The sequence below is a fragment of the Electrona antarctica genome (assembly GCF_951216825.1).
Source record: "Electrona antarctica genome assembly, chromosome: 3".
NCBI classification, from domain to species: domain Eukaryota; kingdom Metazoa; phylum Chordata; class Actinopteri; order Myctophiformes; family Myctophidae; genus Electrona; species Electrona antarctica.
This window is the reverse complement of record NC_136808.1, coordinates 33,295,112-33,319,946: the sequence shown is the minus strand read 5'-3', so window position 1 is coordinate 33,319,946 and position 24,835 is coordinate 33,295,112. Positions and strand designations below refer to the sequence as shown.

Genomic DNA, 24,835 nt, shown 5'->3' with positions numbered 1-24,835 from the left:
TTTCCTGTTGACCATCATGACAGGAGCACTGCAACCATGGTGGGTGGGGGGAAGGAAGGAGCGCTTGTTTTGGGTGTCAGCGCCCTCCTCCTCACCTGTCACAGTCACAAAACACTATAAAAGAACAAAAGAATACTACGATAAGAAGGCACAATGGAGAAACAAATAAAACACAATGAAATAAACGAATGAATGAATGAATGAATGAATGAATGAATGAATGAGTAGGCTAGTAACCTATAAGGTAGTAACACATGACATAAATTAACACATAGCCTATATAATAAAATTCGCAATGTAATAAATACATACATAGGCCTATGTATATTTATTATTTAATAGTGTTTTGGTTTATTTGATTGTGGTAATAGGTATTCAATATTTAATTCTGGTGATTTGCTTTGGCCCATCTATAACCGAGCAGCAGTGTGCAGACAGCCACCAGGGGGCGCACAATAGGGCATGTATTATTTCAGTGAAGGGGACATTACAACTGCAATCGAAAAATCGATTTTAATTTCAAGAATCGAAGTATATCGAAATGAAAACAGCAACATTGACTATGTATCGTATCGTATCGTTTTGCAATGCAAATAAGCGGTATCGAATCGTTTTGCTATATATGCAAATAATCGATTGTATCAATACTACATTTTTGTGCGGGGTATTTAGCTTTTTTTTGATGAAAAAAGAAAAAGAGGGGTTAATTATTTAGTTTAAAATAATGTCAATGTATAGTTACTATATCGATTTCAAATAATTGAATCGTATCGTGTCGCCATAATGAACCTATATCGTCCATGTATCGTATCGTCAACCATGTATCGTGATACATATCGTATCGCTGTTAAAATGTATCGTTACACCCCTATTACAGAGCCATCCGAGGTGGAAAGCTTGGTGACGTGATATTATCTCAAGACCCAAAATAGAAATCAGACATTCTGGGTGGAAATCAGACAAATCTGTGTTCTGAGCTTGTACATCGGCTATTTTTACTAGGCCTACTGTCTTAAACGTTTTTCTTTCTAATTTATGGAATTTCTTAGATTTTTCTCTTGCATTTATTGAGATAGATCATTGGATTTGTGTTTAATTCATGTTGTATTTTTTGGGGGAATGCTTTTTTTAGAAAAGGTTTTGAAATAATAATTAGCCTACAAACAAAATATAGGAAACAAAAAATAAAGTGACCCATAAAAATGTGACCGCGACCCAAAAATAGGCCCGACACAGTGTTTGGGAACCGGTGCAGTAGACAGAGCATCTCACACTAGGACAATTGGAACCAAATTGAACCATGGTTCCATTTGTAGTATGTTATATATTTAATCCTGTAGATTTTATATCAGTGGAATTCATAATTATGAAATAATTATTCAAAAATCTGAATTATAAGTTTTCAAAATTAAGAGTCAAAATCAATCTGAATTTTAGAAGGGGCACCAGTGAAATGAGTTTAGGAATAAGCACAAGATTAATTTATATTTAACCCTTAAGTTTAAACCACTAATAAAATAATTAAAAAGATTATAAAATAATTATTATTATTTTATCTCAATAAATCTATGGAATCTGAAGGTAAGAGATCTTTTCCATTACATTTACTTTGCATGTGTCAAAAAACAGTAAGTTCAACTCTTGAGCAAATAATAGACTTGTTTAAAAAAATGTATCAATTTATTTCCACACCTAAGCTTATAGACAAACTCAGTAGAATCACAATAATCAAATGGATTCTTAAACAAGAGTTAATGCAGGTTCAAATAGAATTTAAGAAACAAATCAAATGATAATGAAATGATATGATAGATAATGTCCTTTGCCATGAACTTAGAAACTTGATGTAATGCATCACTTTCCTGAGTGTTGGTTTGTTGAGAGCTTTGAGAGAGAGAGAGAGAGGCAGACTGGGGTCGTCTGTCTTCTGAGGGAGAGAGGTCGCTTCATGTTCATTAGATTATCCAATGCTGTATGTGTGACTGAATCATGGCGGCAGCAGGCTGGCGTGGGGCAGCCAGCTCCTCCAGCCGTACTAAACCTGAAGTCTATCGAACCACTGACAATAAGGTGATTGTGGAGGATGAACTTTTAAACTTCCTTGTTATTAAAATGCGAACTCTGAATCATGACGACATTGTTTTATTGGCACACAAAAAGCCCCAGCGGGCCTGTTTCCATTGTGGTCCACTGCACTCTATTCATCAGTAATACATATACAATACAATACAAATACTTGATCCACTGACCACCATCCACGAGTAGGTGCTTTATAAAATACCCTGACTGATTAGCATTGTTTCAGGTGCATATCTTTGGTCCGACACCCTACCCCAAACCCTAACCTAAGCCTAACCGCATGGTGGAAGCCACGGTTGAGTCTTAGCCAGCCACGTGTTTTAACCGGCCACGTACAGTATGTCGGAGTCACGGGTGACTCTTAACCGGCCACGTATGTCTATACGACAATTACTATTGGTACGTCGGCCTAACTTATGTCCCACCCATTGTTTCATCTTACAGGTGCCTGGTCCTGAAAGTTCATCACATGGATCAACTTACCCCGACTCCCCCCCACTCTACCCACTGGTAGGTTCTTTATACACCATCATTAGACCCCCCGGATAGGTGCTTTATAGTTTATACACCATCATTAGATCCACTGATAGGTGTTTTATACACACAATTGCCCGGAGTTGATAAGATAGTTGTACTCACACTTGAGAGCAGTCTTTCCAAACACAGAATCTCCAGCATCAAACAGTTCTGAAGAGTGAGTGTGATTGATAGGCACTAGACCCGCGGCCAAATACATAACAATGTAAACTTGAAAACATTTGAGAAGCACTCATCTAAAGAACTACAAGTTGTGTGTCATAGTGTGATGGTGTTGTTCAGTGTTCCTTATTGTGTTATTTATTCACTGAGGTTGATTGTGGTTGTTGTTTCTCCAGGCAGAGGCCTCCGCAGCACCACATGGACCTGAGGGTTTGGACGCTCTGTCTTCTGATGCTGGAGCTCAGTTTGAGCTGAAGGGAATGGAGTTCCCCTCAGCTCCACCTGACTGTGATGTCTACACCTCAGACAAACTCAACTTTCTATAGGATGAGATTACTCAAAATGATCATGAAATCATGATGCAAAAGCTCAATGACTACTGGATATAATTAACGTGCACACACAGTGCACCAAAAATTAAATGGTATTTGATATGATTCTGTTCATGTGGAACTGTCCAACTATGTCAAAAATTGTTTACTGCTAAAATACATTTTTTATCTTTTTGTTCCTACAACCAAAAATAAACGTGGAGAAGAAACATTTAGTTTGTATGCACCACATATCTGGAACAAACCCCTGGCAAACTGCAGGTCTGCTGCCACTCGTAATTCCTTTAAAACACAGCTAAAAACCTTTCTGTTTGCCGCTGCCTTTTATTGAATTATTGCTTTTCTCTTCTGCACTGTAAATGTATCTATAAATGTTTACTATTTTTGTTTTATGCATCCTAATGTCATTTTATGAATGAGTTATCTTTGCTTGATGTTCTGTGTAAAGCACTTTGAATTGCCTTGGTGTTGAAAAGTGCTGTACAACTAAAACGGCCTTGCCTTGCCTCAACTCCGCCACCTCCAACTTGGCAAGGCTTTAGGGTACTGCGAAAATAGCCGATCCATTCTACAACCATCTACACACATTGTGATGCGTTGTAGATCAGGTATAGATTCTTACAGATTGTCTATTTTCGGCAAAAACATTTGGTTCTTTGCTTACCTATGATCCAAGATTACTATTTCTATGGATTTTATGTATTACATTGTATTTACATATAAATCGCTCTGCATTAAGAGCATCTGCTAAATGCCTACATTGTAATTGTAAATTGTGTAGAGGGCAATAAGGAAGGGACCGGTCAACTAAGTATAGTTAACCACTAATACTACCGTATATAGTTATGCATTTGTAAGTGTCTGCTAAATGTCTAAATTGTTCAAATAATCTTTAACAAATGTGATTTTGTTTATTACTGAACAATGTCGTATTGTATTAAAAAAATTGATTCCGCACACTGTGGCTTTGTGGCGTTTAACAGTCAAACTTTTAATTAAAAGTTAGTTGTTTTTGTAAAACTTTGACTATGAACAGGTTTAGGACACGGTGAAGACTCTGCCTTGAGCTGAAGGCTCGTTTCTTTAATGGATGTGGATTATTTTCTTAATAACATTTGTATGGGCCTTTATACGTTTATAATGGAAACAAGTCATTTGTCCTTCAAGCCTTTTCAGCATTACTTGTGTAATTCCACTTGCTGTACTGTTGGCAACTTGTTAATAAAGGATTCAATCAATCAATGATATGATTGTTTTTTGATGGTCCTTTTGTTCTGGGGGGGTTATTGATTAAATGTGGATTCATACAATGGATGACATTACATTTAATTATGTCTCACAAGACCTGCTAATATTACAATCTGCTTTGTAGACCTTTAGAGCTGGTGAGAAAAGGGCCGGTTAAGTGTCTTGCACATGAACACCTTGACACATTGCTGGGGCTGGGATTTGAACTTGGGACCTTCTGCTTCCCAGGCAGATTCTTCTAATTATTGGCACAGGAATGTATGTCATCAGTCATGTGACAAAAACAAAACAATCACCATGAATTCAAGGCTCCATGGTGTGGGTAATTGATAGAAAACAAGTCGGTTTTTTGGGTAACTATCCCTATAATTGGTAAGGACAATGAGGGCATTGTTTGATGTTTAGAACCACACCAGTGTTTCTTTTTTTTAAGGTAATCATTACCAAAAGAATGGTGTGCGGGCCCTACCTCCTTCCATGATTGCTTCATTGGCCCTGCACCCACTGTCGATGTGCGTGTAAATATGCTCTAGATTAGAACCACACCAACATCACATTTACGCTGGACTTTATTTACTTGAGTGGAACATTAACTTAATGGAACATCAGAGGATTTTAAGTTTCATTACATGTAAGGACCATTTCCATTCACTATAAAAACACTTACAGTATACAAAGGGTAACATTGTATTTGCATCAGTTGTCTGTTTCATCATACCCGTGGATCAATCTTCTGCACTATTATCCCGTGAGCTTAAAACTTATGTCAATGAACGGATATTTTATTTTATTTCAGAATGTTTTACAGTAGATTCACCCATTTGCAACCTTATCTTCATAGTATCTGTACTCACTAATGCTCATTATGATGGCACCAATTCCAACTGCTCACTCTGTGTCTCATTGGTGGACTGTGAACAGTTTAGAAACCTACCAGTGACCATATGTTGCTATACATCTAAAAATGCCAAAATTACTTGCCCGCTTTTAAAATGTACAACAATGTAGGCCTATAAGGTATTAATATAATATTTGTTTTAAGTTTGTAATCTTGTTTGGAATCACGCAACCAGCCTGCCGATGATGTCACTGGTAGGCAGGTTTCTGAACTGTCCACAGACCTCCTCTGTCTAAAGACACAGAGGCCCATTTTCCATCGAAATAACTTTGGTTCTAGAACTGGTTCCGTTCTAGATTCTTGGTACCTTGCTTTCACGGAACCTGCGGCTATTGTTTTGTTCCAGCTCCGAATCAACTTTTAGGGTTCTGATCAATTTCATTTTCAGTGGAAACACTCCAAACTGGTTCAATATTAGGCAGGAAAAAAGAAACGAAAAGGGGCCAGAGTGAGTATTATATTATGCCATATTATAATGAGCATTAGTGAGGACCAATTATATGAATAGAAGTAGAATATAAATAATAATGAACATTAGTGAGGACCATAAGAAAAAGGGTGAAGTGCTCCTTAAGCTATATGCGTTCTCATAGCTATAAAAGACTGAATTATACTTTGTTGTATGTATGCTAGGGCTTTAAGCAACTAGTCGACTATTCCACTAGTTCCCAAAGTGGGGTCCGGGGACCCCCAGGGGTCCTTGAGGGAGTCCCCAGCTAAATGATATTTTGGAACCAAATGGACCCTTATGGGTCTCTAACTCTGAAGTGTACAAATGGAACCAAATGGACCCGATTTGTACACTCTCAGTTAAATTAACATTGATTTTACAATATAAATTGGGGTCCCAGAGATAGAAATGGCATTAAATGGGGGTCCGTAGACTAATGCATGTCAAACTGGGGGTCCTTGAAATTAAACGGGTTGAGAATCACTGCTAGAGCCGTACCGTACACATCTTCTCTTATGGAGGTCCCTGGTGTATCTTTTCAAATGGGGGCCCGCAGGCTAATTAGTGTCAATTTGGGGGTCCTTGACGTGAAAAAGTTTGGGAACCACTGGACTATTCGACTAGTAAATCCACTAGTTTACCTCGTTGGTACTAGTTGATTAGTGTATAAGAAAAAAAAAGTTTATTTTCTCCCGTTTTTGTAGGCTTCAAGATCAGCTAGATTATAGTTATAGTTACCAATGTACAGTTTTTAAATGTACAAATATATATATTTTTTAAAGAACAAAAAAAACACTTAGGTAGGCCTAGTTAAACAACTAGTCAACTAGTAAAAATCACTAGAAGTGAAAGCCTTATTGTATGCTATGTCCAAAATAGCTGATCAACAAGCTCAGGTTGAGAGAATATATATGAATAACTCTATGGGTAAAGTTCACAAGAGAAAGCAAAGCAGATATTCTTAGACACAAACTCAAATTATAGATGCGTTGAAAAGCTCAAAACGAGTGAAAAAAAAGTTGGTCCAACACTTTTGAGGGCATCTACATTTTAGTACAACATTGAACATAGCGCCGCCCCCCCAAATCTACAAACTCGCAACGTGAGCATGTAAATCGTCTATGTATTTATTTTAAACCATAAAACAACCACACCATTCTTGTGAGGAAACCCAGGCACAGAGCCTATTGGAGGAAACCTAGGACTACAGTTATACAATTGGAAGAAACCCAGCACTACAGTTATACCCAGAGCCTATTGGAGGAAACCCAGGACTAGTTATACCCAGAGCCTATTGGAGGCCTTCAGAAAAGCCACGCTGGCTTCAACCCCAGGCCGCTGCTCAGCTCTCCGCTCACGCGTGTTGAAAATAGACCCTCGCTCACTTTACACGCTGTCCCTCACAATGTCTCATAAAAGTAACTCATCCATGGACACACATATCAAACCAGATGACATGGAGGTCTTCTCAGAGCCCCGTCCTCTCAGTTCATTCAGACCAGATGACATGGAGGTGAAACTGGAGGTTCAGTTCATTCAGTCGTCCTGCTCAGACGTTCTCCTGTAATTCTTACGGTTGCTGGACTTCCTGAAGGCCACGAAGCCTCCGGGATTCTTCTCATGCTCCTCCTCGTCCTCCCCCATTTCCTCACTTCCTGCTTGCTGCTTCCTCTTCCTCTGCCTGTCCTGAGCACCAGGAGGTCTGATGGTGGGTCTTCCTTCTTCTTCTTCCTCTTCGTCGCTGACGTTCCTTGCTCTCTCCCCGGCCTTCTCTGTGCTGCCCTCTTTGACCTCGTCTTCGTCCAGGTGACACAGAGCCTTTTCCTTCTCCCTGCCCGCGCTGACCTTCTGCTGCTGTCTGCCCCGGCCCGGCCTGGACAAAAATAATCTCCATGACTTCAAGGCTTTGTGGAGTGTGTAATTGATAGAAAATATGTCTAAAACTGAGGGGCGCTCTCATCATCGTACATCATCATGACGTACGTACACTATGACACTATGACGTGAAATTGTCAATGGGAATGTAATGTTTGTGTAGGACAAAGTTTGTGCACATACACCAAATGCTGGACATAGGAGGGGCTAGTGCCCCTCAAAAAAGGGTTTCTATGTGGAGTGGAACTTGGTTATAGATCCTGTCATGGTGGATCCTACCTGGAGAAGAGTATTTTGTGCTCGGAGCTTCTGCAGTCTGATTGGTCAGAATTTTGACCCTGGTTGTAGGCTGGTATGAAGGCCTCATCCTCCTCTTCCTCCTCATCGGCCATCCTGCCAGGGGTAGTAAGATACTGTAAAGTTACTTTACACTCATTGACTGCCACTGACACATATATATATATACAGTACTGTACACGTCATGTGGGGTTTTCAGTGTCTACGATAGAAGGAGCTCTTCCTGTTAGTGATCCTAGGACTTCCGAAGAAGAAGCGTTTTTGGTGAAAACAAGCTATATTCAACTGCCAATAACTAAAGCACGGAACATTGTGGTGACACACTTTTTTTGTCACAACGTGCTGCACTGTGGCACATTGTGAGCTTGTAGATCTGTTATTTGCAAAAGATTCTGAAAGTTATAATATATATATTATACTTGCATAATGACTACATTTAAATGTGGTACTTTAAGTATGTTTTGATGCAAATACTTTTGAATACAGGACTTTTACTTGTACTTTTATGGGTTATTTGTACTTTCACTTCAGTGAAACAGTGTTGCGTACCGCTCCTTCCTGCGCTGCAGGCTGCTCAGGTACTCGTGGGCTGCGGCGCGGTTGTCTTCATCGCTGCTGTCTGGGACGTCTTCCAGACTGTAGCAGGTCCATCGCTCTGGGTGCAGCAGGTAGTCTGGGACACCCCCTCCTCTTCTGGGTCTACCGGAGTCTCTGCCATGGGGTACCCCCCCTCCTGTCCTGATGGTGGACACTGGTCCACTGGAGTCTCTGCCATGGGGTAACCCCCCTCCTGTCCTGATGGTGGACACTGGTCCACTGGAGTCTCTGGCATGGAGAGGAGAGACCACGCTTAATGTAAACTAATTAAATAATGGAAATTACTATTGAAAACTTTAACAAATACAAAAGAATGCTCGCCCCAAAAAGCACTCGTCACTCGCTCCGGGTAAAATCCTTCTAATGCCACCAGGCATTCCTACAACTATGCCTAAACCTACCTAACCTGGCTAAACCAAATATACAAAATTAAAATTAAAATGCAAACTTCTATATGATACTAACCTTAGTGGAGGCCGGTCTGTTTTGGACTCTCCACCTCCTCTGGGTCTTTTTCCGTTGGAGGCGAGGGGGGGGCGGGGGCGGAGGGCGAGCGAACACGCCGTCTATGACGTTGTCCTGCCCCAGAGCGGAGGACGCCACCTTAGCAGCGCTGTCCAGACTGTCAAAGATGCTGCGACTGCGGCTGGAGAAGCTTGTACTTCCTCCCTTCAGACTGAAGGTGGCGCTCTGGCCTGAGGACATGAGCCTTCCTGCAGCCAAGATTGTCACGATGGTGAAATATTAGTAGACGTTCTATGCACAGCTACAGGTCGTACAGTCAAAGGCTATGCTAAAAAGGATAACGCAAAAAAGTCCCCAGGGTTTGTTCCATTGTTATCCATTGTGTATTCATTTCATCCAGCTGTTTTTTGGGGCCCCTAAAAAAACAGGACCCCATGACATGCCACAGTGGGCACCCCTCACTTCATACAAGTGTGATTTTTTTAAGACACGAAAAGGTCGACTACCTTTTTTCACTGACGAAAACTAAATAAAAAGTAAAGTAAAAACTTAAACTATGGTGACTAAAACTATGACTAAATATATTGACAATTTCGTCAACAAATACAAACTTTAACTAACTTTAAAGGGGAATTTCTTACTAAAATGCTTATTTTACCTTTTAAAGTTAGCCCCTCTGCATCGTATTATTGCAGCCCATGGGTCTATCTGTTTTCCGCCTTCAAAATCCGCGCAAAATTCACATTATGGATATGTATGCAATCCGTATGTTGTTTGCTAGTATATTCCACCGTCTGTGTCCCTCTCACTATCCGTAGTTATTGAGTTATTGTTTACTTCCTATTTCTACCAAGTCCCGTTCAACGTTTTAGTCTCGCGATACTCCCGTTTCTCTGGTGCGCTTCCGGGTTCCCCTAGCTGGTGCGCGTCTTGTTATTGTCTCAATCACTCTAACTTTCCCAGTGGCTGTATCAACACGCATTATCTACCTATCGTCCTTCTAACCTTTTCTACGGATAGACCAGTCTTTGTTTCAGCAGTCAAAGTACTTTTGACTAGTTTATCAACTTTTATTACGGATCCGGTTGTTCTCCCATTCTTTTGTTGACTATTTCGAGCGTCTTTTTTGTTCCTTTTTCTTGTTGCGAAGATGAAGCAGTGCGTATTTCCTGTTGTTGTCCTGTGTTGCCTGGACAAACGCACCACAGCGACTCTAAAGCGTAAAAGCTTTAATAGGATACCATATATGAATGTAGAAACGCGTAAATTATGGCTAACTGCGTTACAACAAGATGTCAACACACCACATGGAACTACCCAAAATTGGACAGTGTGCAGTGATCATTTTGACCCAAAGGATGTTTTGGTCAATGAACCAGAAACCGTTATTGTTTCGCCAAAGAAGAGAGCTGGGCTTAGGCGCTTGAAAGGAAAGTCACATCACACAGCAAGATGTCATACTACCATCCGCGAAAATGCTGTTCCAAAGAGTGCGCATTTACAGGTATGTAGACAAAATAAATAGGCCACAAAACATGTACTTGAATAATAGCTACAGTAGCCTACTTGTATCCTTTCCTATGTGAAATATGACACATTATTTATTTTCCAAACCCCATATGCTTCTGTTTATGACTTCTCCAATAGTGTATAATAATGAATATGTTTATACAGGCCTACTGGTGTGTGTTTTTTTACTTTGAAATTGTATTGGAAAACACAGAAACTCGCAATCGTCAGGTAGCTAAAAGTTTTTCACATAGTGTTTGTCTTTGAGTTTCGGGCAGGCATACCCCCCCCCCCCCCCACTATCACATTTGCATCTAAATAAGAAAGTCGTCACATAGTCTACAACCCCAATATTCACAATATTCTGGTATTGACTAGTATTCCCATCAAAACAAAACTAACTACAAACTGAAACATTTCGACCCAAATAATTCTATCATGCTAAAAAAAAGCACAATGATAGAAAGCACTATAAAACTGAAGGACTATTGTGCGTTATTACAGTGGCATAAATCACAATTGTCAAATCACAATCACAATAGTCGAGAAGTGATGCAGTAGAACTAAGACAAGTCATATTATGCTTGTTGCTCGCGGGTGTCACACTCTGGATTTGATCTATTTCCGGCACACCGCTAAGTATAAATCAGGCATTACGACACCATCATGGCTCACTAAAATACATTTCAGTCGACTAAATCAACTGTAGATTTAGTCCACTAAAATCATACATTTAGTAAACTAAAACTTCACATGACAAAAATGTGGCTAAGTATGACGAAAACTACATCAGAATTTCAAAACTAAAACTGATACAGATGAATGTAAAATTACGATGATGCTAAAACAATATTGTGATTGGCTGAGATAATTGCGACCGGGTGATGATGTAATCATCAATAGAGGCCTACTGTACCTGCAGCCCCACCCCCACCGCCATCATCACATTCATCTTCATCGTCCGAGGATGACAAGGTTTTCACTTCCGGGTCAAAGGGCACACTGGTCAGCTCCTCGTCAGAGTCGCTCAGTGTGATGTCATGTTTCAGGGTGATGACATCACGGTTGGACAGCCGGTCCTGCTGCTCACTCATGATGATGACTGACTGAATACTTTAACAGTTTGCAGAAAAAGGCACAGGAAAGTACAGTTCAATACAAGGTCTGCTGACAGGACTGAGGCCCTCCAGTGGTCAGGAGCCTGAAGGACAACACACTAGGGGCTCCATCTTGCGGCAGGGGCCCTTTTTCCTTAATTTGGGGATTTAGTATTGTGTGAGAGGTGTGGCCCCGTAAAATGTGTTATCTTGTGCCACAGCCTAAGGCCCAGGCCACACGTATATGGGTCTTTTGAAAAACGCACATTTCTCTGTGCGTTTGGGCCTTTCAGCCACACGCAAACGGCGTTTTCGGCCACTCAAACGGAGGTTTTTTTAAACGGATAAATAAGTGAAGATTTTCGAAAATATCCGGATCAGTGGAGCGGTGTAGTCATGCGAAACGGAGTTTTTGAGAAACGATGATGTCACCGCCACCGCCCACATGCAGCTTGTCAAGCAGAGGTCCTCACAAGTATAGGTAAAAAAAACACAGTCCTCAGCGCAATGGCCCGTTGCGCAAAGAGGTTGAGATTTGACTCGTGCTATATTCAGATAATCTTCAACCGATTGTTATAATTCGAAGTGGTATATATTCCGTGAAGTTTATATTTTCATTGGGTGTACGTCATGTTTTTAATATGCCTTCATCAAATGATATAGAGAGATGGTATAGGGTAGTGCCCAAGCCTGTATAGCCATGCAGCCTATATGAGCTGTGGTGCGCTTGCTAGGTCTACACTCTCAATTAGGGATTTTAATTAGGGAGGTTAATTTCACTGATGTGTACAACCTTTATTCAAATAGTTTCATTTGTATTGGTGCCGAGTGCGAAGCCAATAGGTTCATTGCGGACCGCTACAGATAAACTGTGGATATTAACCTACCAATAAGGACCCAGGCCAAATGCCATTGCGCAGTAGCCTACACCAACAAGTCTATGCGTGGTGTGTGCATAGCCACATGTGAAACTATATCGTGCTGTATTTTGCATCATGGTCATGCGAGGAGAGAGAGAGAGAGAGGGTGCAGAGAGAGAGAGAGAGAGAGGTGTGAATGGGATCGCATCGTGCGTGCGCATTATGGCACATCTCTCTCATGTTTAGGGCGCACCATTGACTGCATGTCACTGTGCCTACATGCTGACAATGTGCGCGTGAACTTGTATTAGCCTAACATATAGCCACTCTACAAGCTCACAACTGGTTGTGGACACTTCTATAGGTCTGACTCTGCTATTAATTTCTGTGCAGGACTTGCCAGGTCGCCAGAGCAATGGTAAAGTGTCTATCATTTTTAAATTATATGGAGAGAAAAGTCGAGAGTCGGGATCTGGAGATTTACGCACATAGTGTGACATGCTGACAGACAATGAAAGAAACATATACTTCCACTCACAATTTAGGTGGCTTTTAAAATGCGGTACTTATTCCTTCATTAAAAATATGATTGGCACCTCATAAGTGTAAATATAAAATCAAATATAATATAGCCTACAATTGAAACCTGCTACTGCAGTGATTTTATCCAGTGTTCAATGCGTTTCTGCGTTTGGGTGTGGACATAGATATCTCTGTCGTATGGCCAGGGATTTTTTCTAAAACGGAGGACGAAAATATCCGTTTTGCAAAAGATCCAGAGTGGTGTGGCCTGGGCCTCAGTCCCTAAAACACCTCCATTACCCCTTACATTATGCATAGGTGTGGTTTGGGCGTTACAATGATTAAACCAATCACCATGCCACACTGCCATTGCCTTTAAGAGATCCATTATCCATTTAACATTATGCCAAGTGATTTACACTATGGCCCATGGCCATGGAAGAGCGACACATGTTGCTGCCTTGAATTATAGCCTATTTATATTTGATACAGAGGCCGGGTTGTATTGTGTCCAGTAGCTCCAACACAGCCTCACTTGTGCAAATCTATTAACTTCTTTGACTAGACAATTAAACACAATAAGCACAGGGAATTGACAGTTTTGACAATGCTGATTATAGTAACATTCCAATCACAGAGATTTGTGGAGAATTAAGACAGAACGAGACCTCTGAGCTGTGAATATTGTGCAACATGTCTCAAGCCGAGGCAGCTCAAACTCAGGTCTCACCGTCTCAGAGTCAGGAGCGCATTCTTTTATCAAACAGAATTCGCATTATGGGTGGTTTGAAGAGGCACTTTCCATTGTCCTAAACCTGTGTGCATAAGATAGTAAATATAGGGAAAGCGCATCAACACACCTACAGACACACCTCCACCCAAATATAGGAGTCGGCCAAATGAATAGTGGGTTGTGTGGCCGCAAGATAACGTTTACGCAGTGGAAGCTCCTAAATGCGTAATTCACGGAAAATGTTTATTACTTGAGGATAAAGCATGGCATAAGATGGAGCCCTAGGGCTGTCATGATTACACACTTAACTTAGGCCTACATTAACAAAATTGCTTGTTTGGGTTTGAGGCGTCATAATCACAAATTTGCACAAGGCAGATATGACAAACAACTTAAATATACATAGAAATTACTTACTGACACATTTAATAATATATTACTTTCAAGAAAATGTAAAAATAGTGGAAATAGAAGATCTACAAGCTCAACACCACCTCACCATGTGACATGTTTACAACATAGTTACAATGTAATTCATTGGATGTATGGTCTGGATGTAATGGATCATGTATGGGCAGTCAATGGTTGGTGTTGCAAGTCTAGATTCAAGACATTCAAAATAGAATTTATATTAGAGCTACTTGGCTACTGTTAAGCAGAGGCGTATCTACAATAAGGCGAGGGCAGGCGGCCGCCTGTCCAAGTCTCAATCTCGCCTGTCCAAACTGAGAGCAATGTGTTGCTCCAAATTGTTCGTCCATTCGCCCATTTCACCCCTCGCCCATTCATCACGGCCCGGGCGTGTCCATTATGTGGCGCGACTCGCGACCCTCCCATTTTATACATGTATTAATTGTTTTTTAGATCATTGGCCATAATCGCCATTATATAAGTTATTTATATAGGCTTTAGTTTATTAACGTTTCGATGTGTTCTTGCTGCTTGCCGTCTTTTCCGCCCTGAAGTGGGAACCAAAGTGGGCGTGTCACTATTCAGGTTGGAAGATGCAGAAGTGATATAATAAAATAAACCATCATAAAAAGGGTACTTGTTTTGGCCCTTAAGACACACACACACACATTTTAGAAAGTAGCAATTGAATCAAAGAACCAAAGTTATTTTGGTGGAAAAGGTGCCTGAGAGTGTACAAATCGAACCAAGTCGACCCTTTTACAAGGTCTGTACAGTAACTCACATTTGTACACTCAAAGAGTTATGGGGGTCCCGTCCTTAAAATGAGAATGAGCCACTGGTTTAGAGATAGCTAACATGCCAACTAGGTTTGGTTTCTGTGAATTCTGTCAGTTATATTTATATGGTTTCTGTGCATGGTAGCTAGATAGCATGCTAGCTACTAGCTCTGGTGCATTAGACTCTAGAGCATTAGAGCTATGGATCAGTGCTAGCTAGCTACTACTCCACTGTTTACACTCGTTTAGTTTAGAGACTGTGTATGCACTGAGTGCATGACGGCTATAGCTAGCATGCTAGCTACTGGTTATAGAAACATGACAGTCTCGTGAAGTACTGTACGAGTAACGAGCGTCACGTGAACCATGGCTACTTATTATTAGACTGCTTTAGAGACGGTGCAGGACAGATCTGGAGTCACAACACAAGCTACAGTGATATTATTTATCACTGAACAGTTTATACAGACTAGTAAACACAACACTGCAGGGTGTGTTAGCTTAGCAGTTACCTTTTGCTGCTGTTCTGGTAGAGCGAATGCTCAGGGTACTTATTTTTGCCTTGTAGGTGTTCACGTAAGACACGTTTTAGATTTGATTCAGACCTTTTCATTTCAAGAATGATATTGTACTTGTATCGATGTCATGATTAAGGGACTATTAGCCTCTGTACCCAGGCTTTTATTTTCGTTCTATCGTCTGGGATTTTGAACACACATTAAAGTGTTTTATTTTATTTTTTTGTTGACAAAATATAAACGTACATACAAAATATGAGAGTGGAAATAAAATAAACAAGTGTTGTCTTGTCCTAATTTTGAAAAGGCATCGTGATAAAAAAAAACTTTTAACGATTCAACCACAAAGCACAAAAGTACCCCGTGCACTTTTGGCTGTTGCGCCTGCGCCGAGCCGCATTGCATTGTGGTTAGTTGTTTGTATTTTGTACAGTTTGCCAGTGTAGGTCCTGGTGCATAACAGTATTATTAATATCGTAATAATAATAAGTATTATTATTATTATAATAACTGATAAGATATAATCTTCACCTCCTGCTGTACAGATGACGTCAGCCATCAGGCACCAGCCGAACGGTAACGGCAACGAAGGATCAGGTAACAACAACAAAAAAAGATTGCGTACTACGTGACTGTCTGCACGACTACTAGGGCCCATATGTGCCCTCTCCCTACGCTAATTCTGTAGCTCATCTCGGAGCTACAGAATGAGCGTAGGGAGAGGGCACATAATTTATTTATTATGGGACTACAAGCTCACAAATAGCACATTCTGAATGAGCGTAGGGACTGAGGGAACATATTGGGGCTAGCTCACAAGGGTCTGGCTGTAAACAAGCATCTCGAGCTTAGTCCATTCACCCTGGGTAAACAAAGAACTTTGCTTTGCTTTGCTTAGCTTGTAGATCTGCTCTTTGAGAAGTGGTTTGAGAATCCTTTAGGTTTAGGAGGACCCTAACATGTAAACAAGTCTTTTTTTTCTGGTTTTATCCCCTTAGCAGATTTCGCATTTAACTGTACTTTCCTTGAACTGTACCCATTCTGCAAACTATACAATTTCCAATCAATCAATCACTGATACGGCATTTGTAGAATCGGCCTCAATACGTGACTGTACTAGTTTTTATATATTATTTTTGTTTCCTTGCTTTGTTTTGCATATTATGACAAGTCAGTGCTTTTTTCTGGTTTTATCCTCTTAGCAGATTTCGCATTGACCTGTACTTTCCTTGAACTGTACCCATTTTGCAAACTTTTAATACAATTTCCAATCAATCACTGATTTTAGAAGGCATTTGTAGAATCGGCCTCAAGACGTGACTACTAGTTTTTATATATTACTTTTGTTTCCTTGTTTTGTTTTGCATATTATTATGACTTTAGGAACCCCGGCCAAGAAAATGAACCACATGAAGTGTCCGCTGTATGGCTGTAAGCGTGTGTTCACTGACTCCCCTTCATACCACGTCCACATCAAAGACCATGAGATACCTACACAGTCTCTGCCAGGTGAGACCTCCTTGTAGATCTGCTATTTTCAAAAGATTTGTATTCATTTGAAAATGGGACATTCTGCATAATGAATACATACTTTTACTTTTCGTACTTAAAGTACATTTTGATGCCAGTAATTTGGTGCTTTTACTCAAAGTAAATTAGGACTTGTACTTTTACTGGAGTATTTCTACATTGCCATATTGATACCTGTACTTAAGTAAAACATGTGAGTACTTTTCCCACCTTCTCGTTTGTAGGTAACATGTTCAGTCTAAAATTCACTCTTATATTTGTAGGTAAAATGTCAGTCCAACAGTGACTCTTGTGTCTTAGGTAAAATGTTGAGTCTAAAAGTGACTCTTCTTTGTAGGTAAAAAGTTCATCTGCACGTCGGTGGGCTGCTCGGCCTCGCTCCCCAGCATGAAGAGCCTGATGGAACACATGAGAGAACACCACAAACCCAGCATATACTTCCTGTACGTTATGGCATCACCACAAATGTTATGACATCATCACAAATGTTATGACATCATCGCAAATGTTGCGATATCACCACAAACGTTATGACATCACCACAAATGTTATAGCATCGTCACAAACTATGACATCATCACAAACATGATGTAATCACAAACACATTTACAATGTTAGGAATTTAGTAGACACTCTTTAATTTGCAACACTGTTTTCTCACTCAAGAGTAAACAAAACCAGCCTGATTAACCACTCCCCCTTGAATACATTTCATGTACAATCAAGGGGGAGTGGTTAACCAGGCTAAAACAAACTAACATACAGTATATACATGGTACTGTATCTGCACGTTTCTGTTACAATTTTAAAGGGCCACTTCACCCCTGTTGCAACCAGATATTAGTTTAATTATGTTTAGGACACAAGAAACACTTTGCTGGGGTTTTTGTGTGTGTAATATTGTGTCTTTAGATATTTTAGTATTTCAAAGTGCTGGTGATGTACTGGTCTCACTTCCTTCCTGGACTACATCTCAGTAAAGCCAAATTCCAATACCCAAAATCTCGGCCACTTGCTCACTCTCACTCAGTGAAATTGGTGGCCTGCTGAAATATGTGACAATCGTGTAGCCAATCACATAATGTCAGTGTCTGAATGTTAATCGTTGCAGTTTGTTCATTAGCAGAGCTAGAGTTCATACTAGCGGATCAGGACACATATTTAAAGACCTCCATGTAAGTTGTATGAAGTCCACAAGATGGTAACATATTTCGACAGGTCAACATTTTCACCATAATTTGCCGCCGACAAGGAGGAGCAGCATTATGGTCATTGTAGGAATTCAGCAATCATCCAGTCAAACCCTAGTCAAAATTATCTTTCTGGCCATAGGGTGCAAATTTCAAATAGTGCTACTGTTATCTACTACAAATACTATTAACATTGAGTGACTGCAGTTTCTTCCAGCGGTGAAATGTCGAACGAAACGAAACATTGGCCAATTTGTCAAATATTAGATGTAGGAATTGTGACTAAAGCAGATCTAGTATGTATCTAGCATGTATTTTCACAATGGAACCGAGTCCGATAAAATGTAATCCCTACAATTCCAACTTTCCAAGTGCTTGTCAGACTCGCAGTCACAGTTCACATGTAATTATTTTGGGGGGTTGTGGCCTGGAAAGGTTGAGAAGCGCTGCTTTAACAGAGCATTGTTCTCCTCCTGTCATTCAGCTGTGAGAGTTGTCGTGCTAAGCTCCGCTCGCTGCGCGGCCTGCTCACCCACCTGCGCACCTGCTCCAAGGTGTCCCGGATCAAAGGGAAAGAGCTGCCCGAACCAATGGACACTCAGCCCCCCCTGGAGTCCCAAGCCAGCACTGCACCCACTACCACTACCACCACTGTTGCTGATGCCTCCAGCGCTGACCGGTAGGCCCCGTTAGAATGATCACAATTATGTGAGATAATAAAACAAAAAAATATATATATATTTCATCATTTTACACATTTTGAAAATGTGTAAAATGATGAAACATGGCCTTTTTTTTTGCCAGCTGAAACTGGGATAGCCTCCCACACGCTCTGGCGGATGTTGACAATAAGCCTCTCCGACCCACCTTACTTACCTTACCTACCTTACTTATATTACGCTTAGGGTCGGCGACAGAGTACAGCATCTTGCAATGGGTCTGGTCCACAAGATTCGATACTCCACCAAGATACCCATGTACCTGTGTAGATACTTCCTTAATGTTAACGAAGTCCACACCCACAACACCAGAGGGAGTGCAACGAACCATGTTCAACCCAGATTCGGCACAAACAAGGGACTAAATTATTTTCGCTCCTATGCCACCAAAATGTGGAACGCCCTACCAACAGTCATTAAGACATGCGAATCCCATGACTCCTTCAAAACCGCTCTCAAAGGGCACCTACGGATGGCTGCAATTCGAAACTGGCCCCCGTAAAATCTGAATCCCCCCGCCGCCCCCCTTTTTCCCCTCACTGTATATGTTTCTTTTCCCTTTTTACCTCCATTATGATGAATTCCTGTACTGTTCTTTGTCTATATAGAAGTGTCTATTTGTACGTCTCTAAATGTTTTGATGAATTGAACATGGTGGACCCTGTTGTAAACAAGTGTAATGCTTAATTGGGTCGTCCACTCACAGTTAACAGCCTTTGTATTGAGTTTGTGCTTGAAATGTACTGTAATTCTGCAAACTGTTAATAAAATTTTCAATCAATCAATCAATTTCAATCAATCAAACGTATTTCTATTAGGGTTGGGTGACGATACGAACTATCGTCAATCGCGAATGTACGAGTCCAATCGCCGAATATTTTTATTAGGCGATTTTTCGGGACGATTATTTTCTTTTGCAAAATATTAGCCCAATTAACTTGTAAAGTGTGAGCAACATGTGAATCAATTTGGGCCAGCAAAGTAGTAACAGCAGCCGGGTGGAAAACCCCTCCTCCGTTATAATGGTATGCTCCCAGTCCCCGCACCGCAGCATCGGGGAAAACTCTGGCAGCCAGAGTAAAGGCTGGGAGGGACCGAGCCGAGGGAGGCTACTGTACTGTAGCCTACATGTTGTTTATGCTCCGGAGTCCAGACCCATGCAGTTGAATAATATACAGTCACAACAGAATGCACACTGCTGTCTCGTGTCTCATCACAATCCCAATGCGCCACCCGTGAAGTCGGGGGGAAAATAAAAAACAGGCTGCTAGTGTTAGTGTAGGCTCGGGGATCGTTAGCTTAGCGCTTAGCTTAGCGTGTAGCTACTGATTCAACCCACTGATTGAACTTCATCTCCGCCTGTAATCTAGGTTATTTTTTTATTGACAACGTGAACGAACCCCGACACCAGCGCTGCAAAAACAGACGGATCTACAAGCTCTCAACGCGTAGCGAACAGCGCTGCCAAAACAGGCAGGACGCGATGCCTTGAGAGCTTGTGGATCAGCAGCAGCGCTCCGAGCCGGTGCGGGGAGGCAAGAGTTCTCCGGGGAGGAGTAGAAGTTACCAGGGCAGGCTACATGTTGCTGCGGCTAACAACACTGTCACCAGCCAGTGGTTGTGATGTTAGCTTGGCTTGCAGCTGCTTGTCCGTTCCAACTTCACTTCATCTCCACCTGTAACCTATTTACAGGCAGGACGCGGCGCCTTGAGAGCTTGTAGATCTGGCTTTTTTGCGACCTCTAGTGAGCTGTTCTCACTTTACTTTTATGACACGAATATATCGTCCATCGGCGATTTTTGGACAGACGATGGGCGATTGAAAAAGATTGGCATATCGCCCAACCTTAATTTCTATGTTCCCAATGTTCAATGCCAAAAAAGACCCACAACTAAATCGTTTAATCACTATTATATTGAATGACTGACAATGTCATGATGCTGACAGCCCTGCAGAACAGAAAGGCTCACCACCACAGCAGCAGCAGGGGATAGCGCCCCCGTCAGAAAATCCTGCGTCCCGACAGATCCAGACCGCGGCCAGACTGTCAGAAAATCCTGCGTCCCGACAGATCCAGACCGCGGCCAGACCGTCAGGAAATCCTGCGGCCCGTCAGATAAAGGCGGCAGCCCGTCAAATCCAGCCCGCGGCCAGACCCTCAGGAAATCCTGCGGCCCGTCAGATCCAGCCTGCGCCCAGACCGCTGGCCCCTGCTGGTGGTCACGCAGCAGCACCTCCTCCGTCAGTCTCCTCTCCAGTCCCGCCTCTCTACGGCTCCGCAGCCAATCCCAGCCGCGGGCCTTTCGCAGCCAATGCCTGCCGGTCTTTCGAGGCACAGTTCCTGGCAACCCTCCAACCACAACCACCGCAGGCCCGGCTCCTCCCCCAGACGGTGGCCTGTGCCCCGCCCACGTCTCTACTGCAAGGTCAGTATGTTTAAAAGAGCACTTCACCCATTTTCAACCTCATCTTCATATAATTATAATAGAAATCAACATGGTTCTGTATCCCTGACTCTAAGCAGCAATTAAAGCTCCTCCTCGGGTCTACAACAACAAAAACGCTGCCATTCGCCCCAAGCCTCAAGCTCCGCCTCCTCAGGCCGCTCCTACTGCTGCCCCCGCTGTGGCCCCGCCCCCCCCATCGGTCCCCCAGTCTGACTCCGGACACTCTGCTGTGTGGAAAAAGAATCAAGGTGATGTCTTTGATGTACAAAAGATATGGGTCAAATTACATTTTTGGAAACCTTTGAATATATATTTTTAAGCAAAATATTTTTGCGATGGGGGTCGGCGGCCAAAAACATATAATATTGGTCGGTCACTGTAGTACAGGAAATCTATGGAAAATACAGGGTCAACCTCAATCTAATTGCAAAAAAACCAAACTTAGCTTATTTTGCATCTTCAATATATCCTGAATAACAGAAAAAAAGTTGCCTCGAATTGTCTGAGGGGAAAGTGTTGAAAATGGCCTGTACAGTATGGCCACCATTGACATCCTATTATAAGGCAATATTTTCTAAATTTCCTTATGCTTTAAGTAGCATGTGACATATCAAACTAGGGGGTTTTCATGATGCTGAATCCATTCCAAGCATTCGTTTTGCAGAAAAACACTCATTGGGCTAAATTTGGCCATAGCAACTTGCCCAAATGTGATGATGTCAGCACATTTGGGCATTATTACTGGACTACTGGTCCTTGACAGGAAAATGTTTGAGAACCACTGTTTATCAACATAATTTGTTTTAGAAAAGACATCGGAATAGAATCGGCCTCAGGGCGGGAACACAAAAACATATGAATAAATATGGAGATACAAAGTTACTACCTGACAGTGACGATGAGTGTTTGAACAAAAGCTTGATTCATTCCTACAGATGTGCTGACGTACAACAACAGACGTGTGCTGTGGGTGAACACCAAGGGGAGCTACAGGTGTGTGCAGTGTGACCACTCCACTCTGATCCGTAAGGAGATGACGGCTCACATTAAAACGCACAAGAGCGCCCCTGCTGGCCGGAAGGCTAAATACACAACAGGTGCGGTAGGCCTCATGGTGACATTGACTCGGCTCTGCATTTCTCGCAGTGGCTTTTGATTGATTGAATACTTTGAGTCAGAAATGTAAACAGCATGTGGTTAAGTCCTGGGGACGTAATAATAATAATATGGTAATTGACAAATTGTTCAGATTTATATAGCACATTTCTAAGTTACTCACCGATGAATGAGGGGTCAGACACGGCTGCTGTTTTTCTTTTTTCTCCTCTATAAATATAGCTATTTGTATTAGTAGATTACATGTATTCATTTGTTAATATTCTATGCTCTGTTGATGCATACATAGGACAATACATACATTATTCAATCAATCAAAGCTTGAAAAATGTTATGTCCAAAATGGGGATTAATGTGTTTAATGTTGTCCTGTCTAGTTCCAAATGAAAAGCAGAGCTCACCCACCTCTGAATCACCCACCTACGCCCAACTCTGAATGACTCCGACATACGCCCACCCGTGAACTCTGCCTGTTGGTGCTGAAGAAGGCAGCGTTCTTGTCCTTAACCTGGAACTGTGATGCTGAACTGTGGTCCAAAACAACAGCATCATGAAAACCTTTGTTGTCAGTCAATATGAAGACATTGAAAAAATAATGTTAAACACGCAAAGAGCATACTGTAGCCCTCTGTACACACACACACACACACACACACACACACACACACATTATTTTATCTATGAGCATTGTCTGGCAGTTAATTTTGCATATGGAAAACATCTACATACTTTTGTGTACAAACTGCAGTTTCTTACTAAATACATGTCATAAAACTGTTACTATCAAATGTCTGATTTATACTGTACATAGGCCTATGTCTCGTCACAACTTTAATGTGAGATTTGTGTTTGTATTATGCTCTTACTGGGTCAAATGGGCAAATAACGAAACGCATCCGTGTTTTGTGCCCATACCTTAAAGGACAACTTCACCACTTTTCAACCTTTGTTTGTTCATATAATTGGTCCTCACTAATGTTCATCATAAAATGGCACAATTATTTTCTCGGCCTGTGTCCCATGGTTGTGGACAGTTCAGAAACCCAGTGACATTATCAATGGGGAATCCAAGCTAATAGATACTGCAGGCTTTCTATTCCTGAAAATGTACAATGCAATAACGGAAGCCATCGTTCTACCGATGATGTTACTGGATGATGGGTTTCTGAATTGCTCACAGCCCTCCTATGAGAGACGGTAGTAGAACTAGAAAAAGTGCCCTTCTGGGCACAGGTCTCCACCAGGAGGATGTGTGTGTGTGTGTGATGCGGCTTGGCCTGTTGTAGCGCCACCATGAGGCTGATTTGAAAACTGTCAAGTGGCATTTCTTCCTCAGCCTAGTGGGAATATGCATGCACAGTTTCACCGCAATCGGACGCTGCGTTGAGTAATTGTGGCAATTTGTACAAAACGGGTACAAAGCGGGCTACTCCTGAAAGGTTTAGAAGCCAATCGTAGGCAATGAACGCGTCTTGATCACATGACTATGGAGAGCATGTGTACCGATTTGCGTGAAATTTGGATAAAATCTGAAGGAGTAATTAGAAAATGTGTTTTACATATGTCGGCCTCCTGGTGGCGCTATAAAGAGCAGATGTGAAAAATTCCAGGCAAAGGTTTTTCCTTGGCCTCTAGGGCAGGGTTCCCCAATTAATTTTCCTCGAGGGCCATATTTTGACTAGGGTACCAGGCTGGGGGCCGAGTCCGCACGCGTGAGGTCGAGGTCTTGCCCTGAAAATTTATTTTCAGGGCAGGACCCCATTTGAAAAGGATGCCCAGTTTGACATGCATAGGCTACTGACCCCCATTTAATGCCATTTATATCTGGGACCCCCCCCCCCCCAAAAAATAAATAAAAATAAAAGTTTTTTTTAGGGAGTTGACATACAAAGTTATCCACAGATCCGTGCAGTTAGAGGTAAAAACACTTTCCGGCGAGTTATAGCACCACCATGAGGCTGAGTTGAAAATGTTCACGTGGCATTTCTTCCTCGGCCTAGTGGGAATGTGCGTGCACAATTTCACGGAAATCACACGATGTGTCCATGATTTGCAGCATTTTGTTGAAACCGAGCACTCCTGCAAACTTTGGAAGCCAATCTTAGCCAATCAGGATGGAGTCTGAGAAATCTGAAAGACCTGTTTCGTTGAATGGCTCTAGAGAGACTGTACCAATTTGCGTGATGTTTGGACAAAATCTGTAGGTGTACTGTCCAAAAACTTGTTTTGCACAAAGCGGCCTCCTGGTGGCGCTATAACAGGCCGTTCTGGGGCAGAGGTTCATCGTTGGCATCCAGGGAGTGTGTGTGCAAAATTTGACATCGACCGGGTTAACGGTGCCGGAGATTAGCTGTTCACAGACGGACGGACGGACACACACACACGGACACACACACGGACTGACGGAGTGCAAAACATACTCTCTCCCCATGCCTTCGGCCTGGTGGAGACAAAAACAATTG

At 41.8% G+C, this 24,835-nt stretch overlaps 2 protein-coding genes across 2 annotated transcripts; one reads left to right on the top strand and one right to left on the bottom strand.

The window, feature by feature from the left end:
• Positions 1 to 4,909: 4,909 nt before the first annotated feature.
• Positions 4,910 to 15,408, bottom strand: tssc4 (tumor suppressing subtransferable candidate 4). The gene is made up of 7 exons (XM_079496297.1): positions 15,365 to 15,408; positions 11,367 to 11,563; positions 8,942 to 9,189; positions 8,878 to 8,882; positions 8,429 to 8,704; positions 7,862 to 7,975; positions 4,910 to 7,580 (listed from the first exon to the last, which is right to left on the bottom strand). Exons 2-7 carry the CDS (start codon positions 11,542 to 11,544, stop codon positions 7,244 to 7,246), a joined length of 1,158 nt encoding a protein of 385 aa, XP_079352423.1. The 5' UTR covers positions 11,545 to 11,563; positions 15,365 to 15,408; the 3' UTR covers positions 4,910 to 7,243.
• Positions 15,409 to 15,765: 357 nt separating this feature from the next.
• Positions 15,766 to 23,316, top strand: znf414 (zinc finger protein 414). The gene is made up of 8 exons (XM_079497043.1): positions 15,766 to 15,967; positions 16,754 to 16,879; positions 17,238 to 17,343; positions 18,575 to 18,769; positions 20,758 to 21,236; positions 21,335 to 21,505; positions 22,193 to 22,354; positions 22,751 to 23,316. Exons 1-8 carry the CDS (start codon positions 15,916 to 15,918, stop codon positions 22,807 to 22,809), a joined length of 1,350 nt encoding a protein of 449 aa, XP_079353169.1. The 5' UTR covers positions 15,766 to 15,915; the 3' UTR covers positions 22,810 to 23,316.
• Positions 23,317 to 24,835: the final 1,519 nt, after the last annotated feature.

Coding starts and splice junctions, on each gene's coding strand:
- tssc4 (XM_079496297.1), bottom strand. CDS start 11,544: ATGAGTGAGCAGCAGGACCGGCTGTCCAACCGTGATGTCATCACCCTG. Junction 9,190..11,366: donor CGGTGGGGGTGGGGCTGCAG/GTACAGTAGGCC, acceptor TCTTGGCTGCAG/GAAGGCTCATGTCCTCAGGC. Junction 7,976..8,428: donor CTGCAGCGCAGGAAGGAGCG/GTACGCAACACT, acceptor TACCCCTGGCAG/GATGGCCGATGAGGAGGAAG.
- znf414 (XM_079497043.1), top strand. CDS start 15,916: ATGACGTCAGCCATCAGGCACCAGCCGAACGGTAACGGCAACGAAGGA. Junction 21,506..22,192: donor TGTGTGGAAAAAGAATCAAG/GTGATGTCTTTG, acceptor TCATTCCTACAG/ATGTGCTGACGTACAACAAC. Junction 22,355..22,750: donor GAAGGCTAAATACACAACAG/GTGCGGTAGGCC, acceptor TGTCCTGTCTAG/TTCCAAATGAAAAGCAGAGC.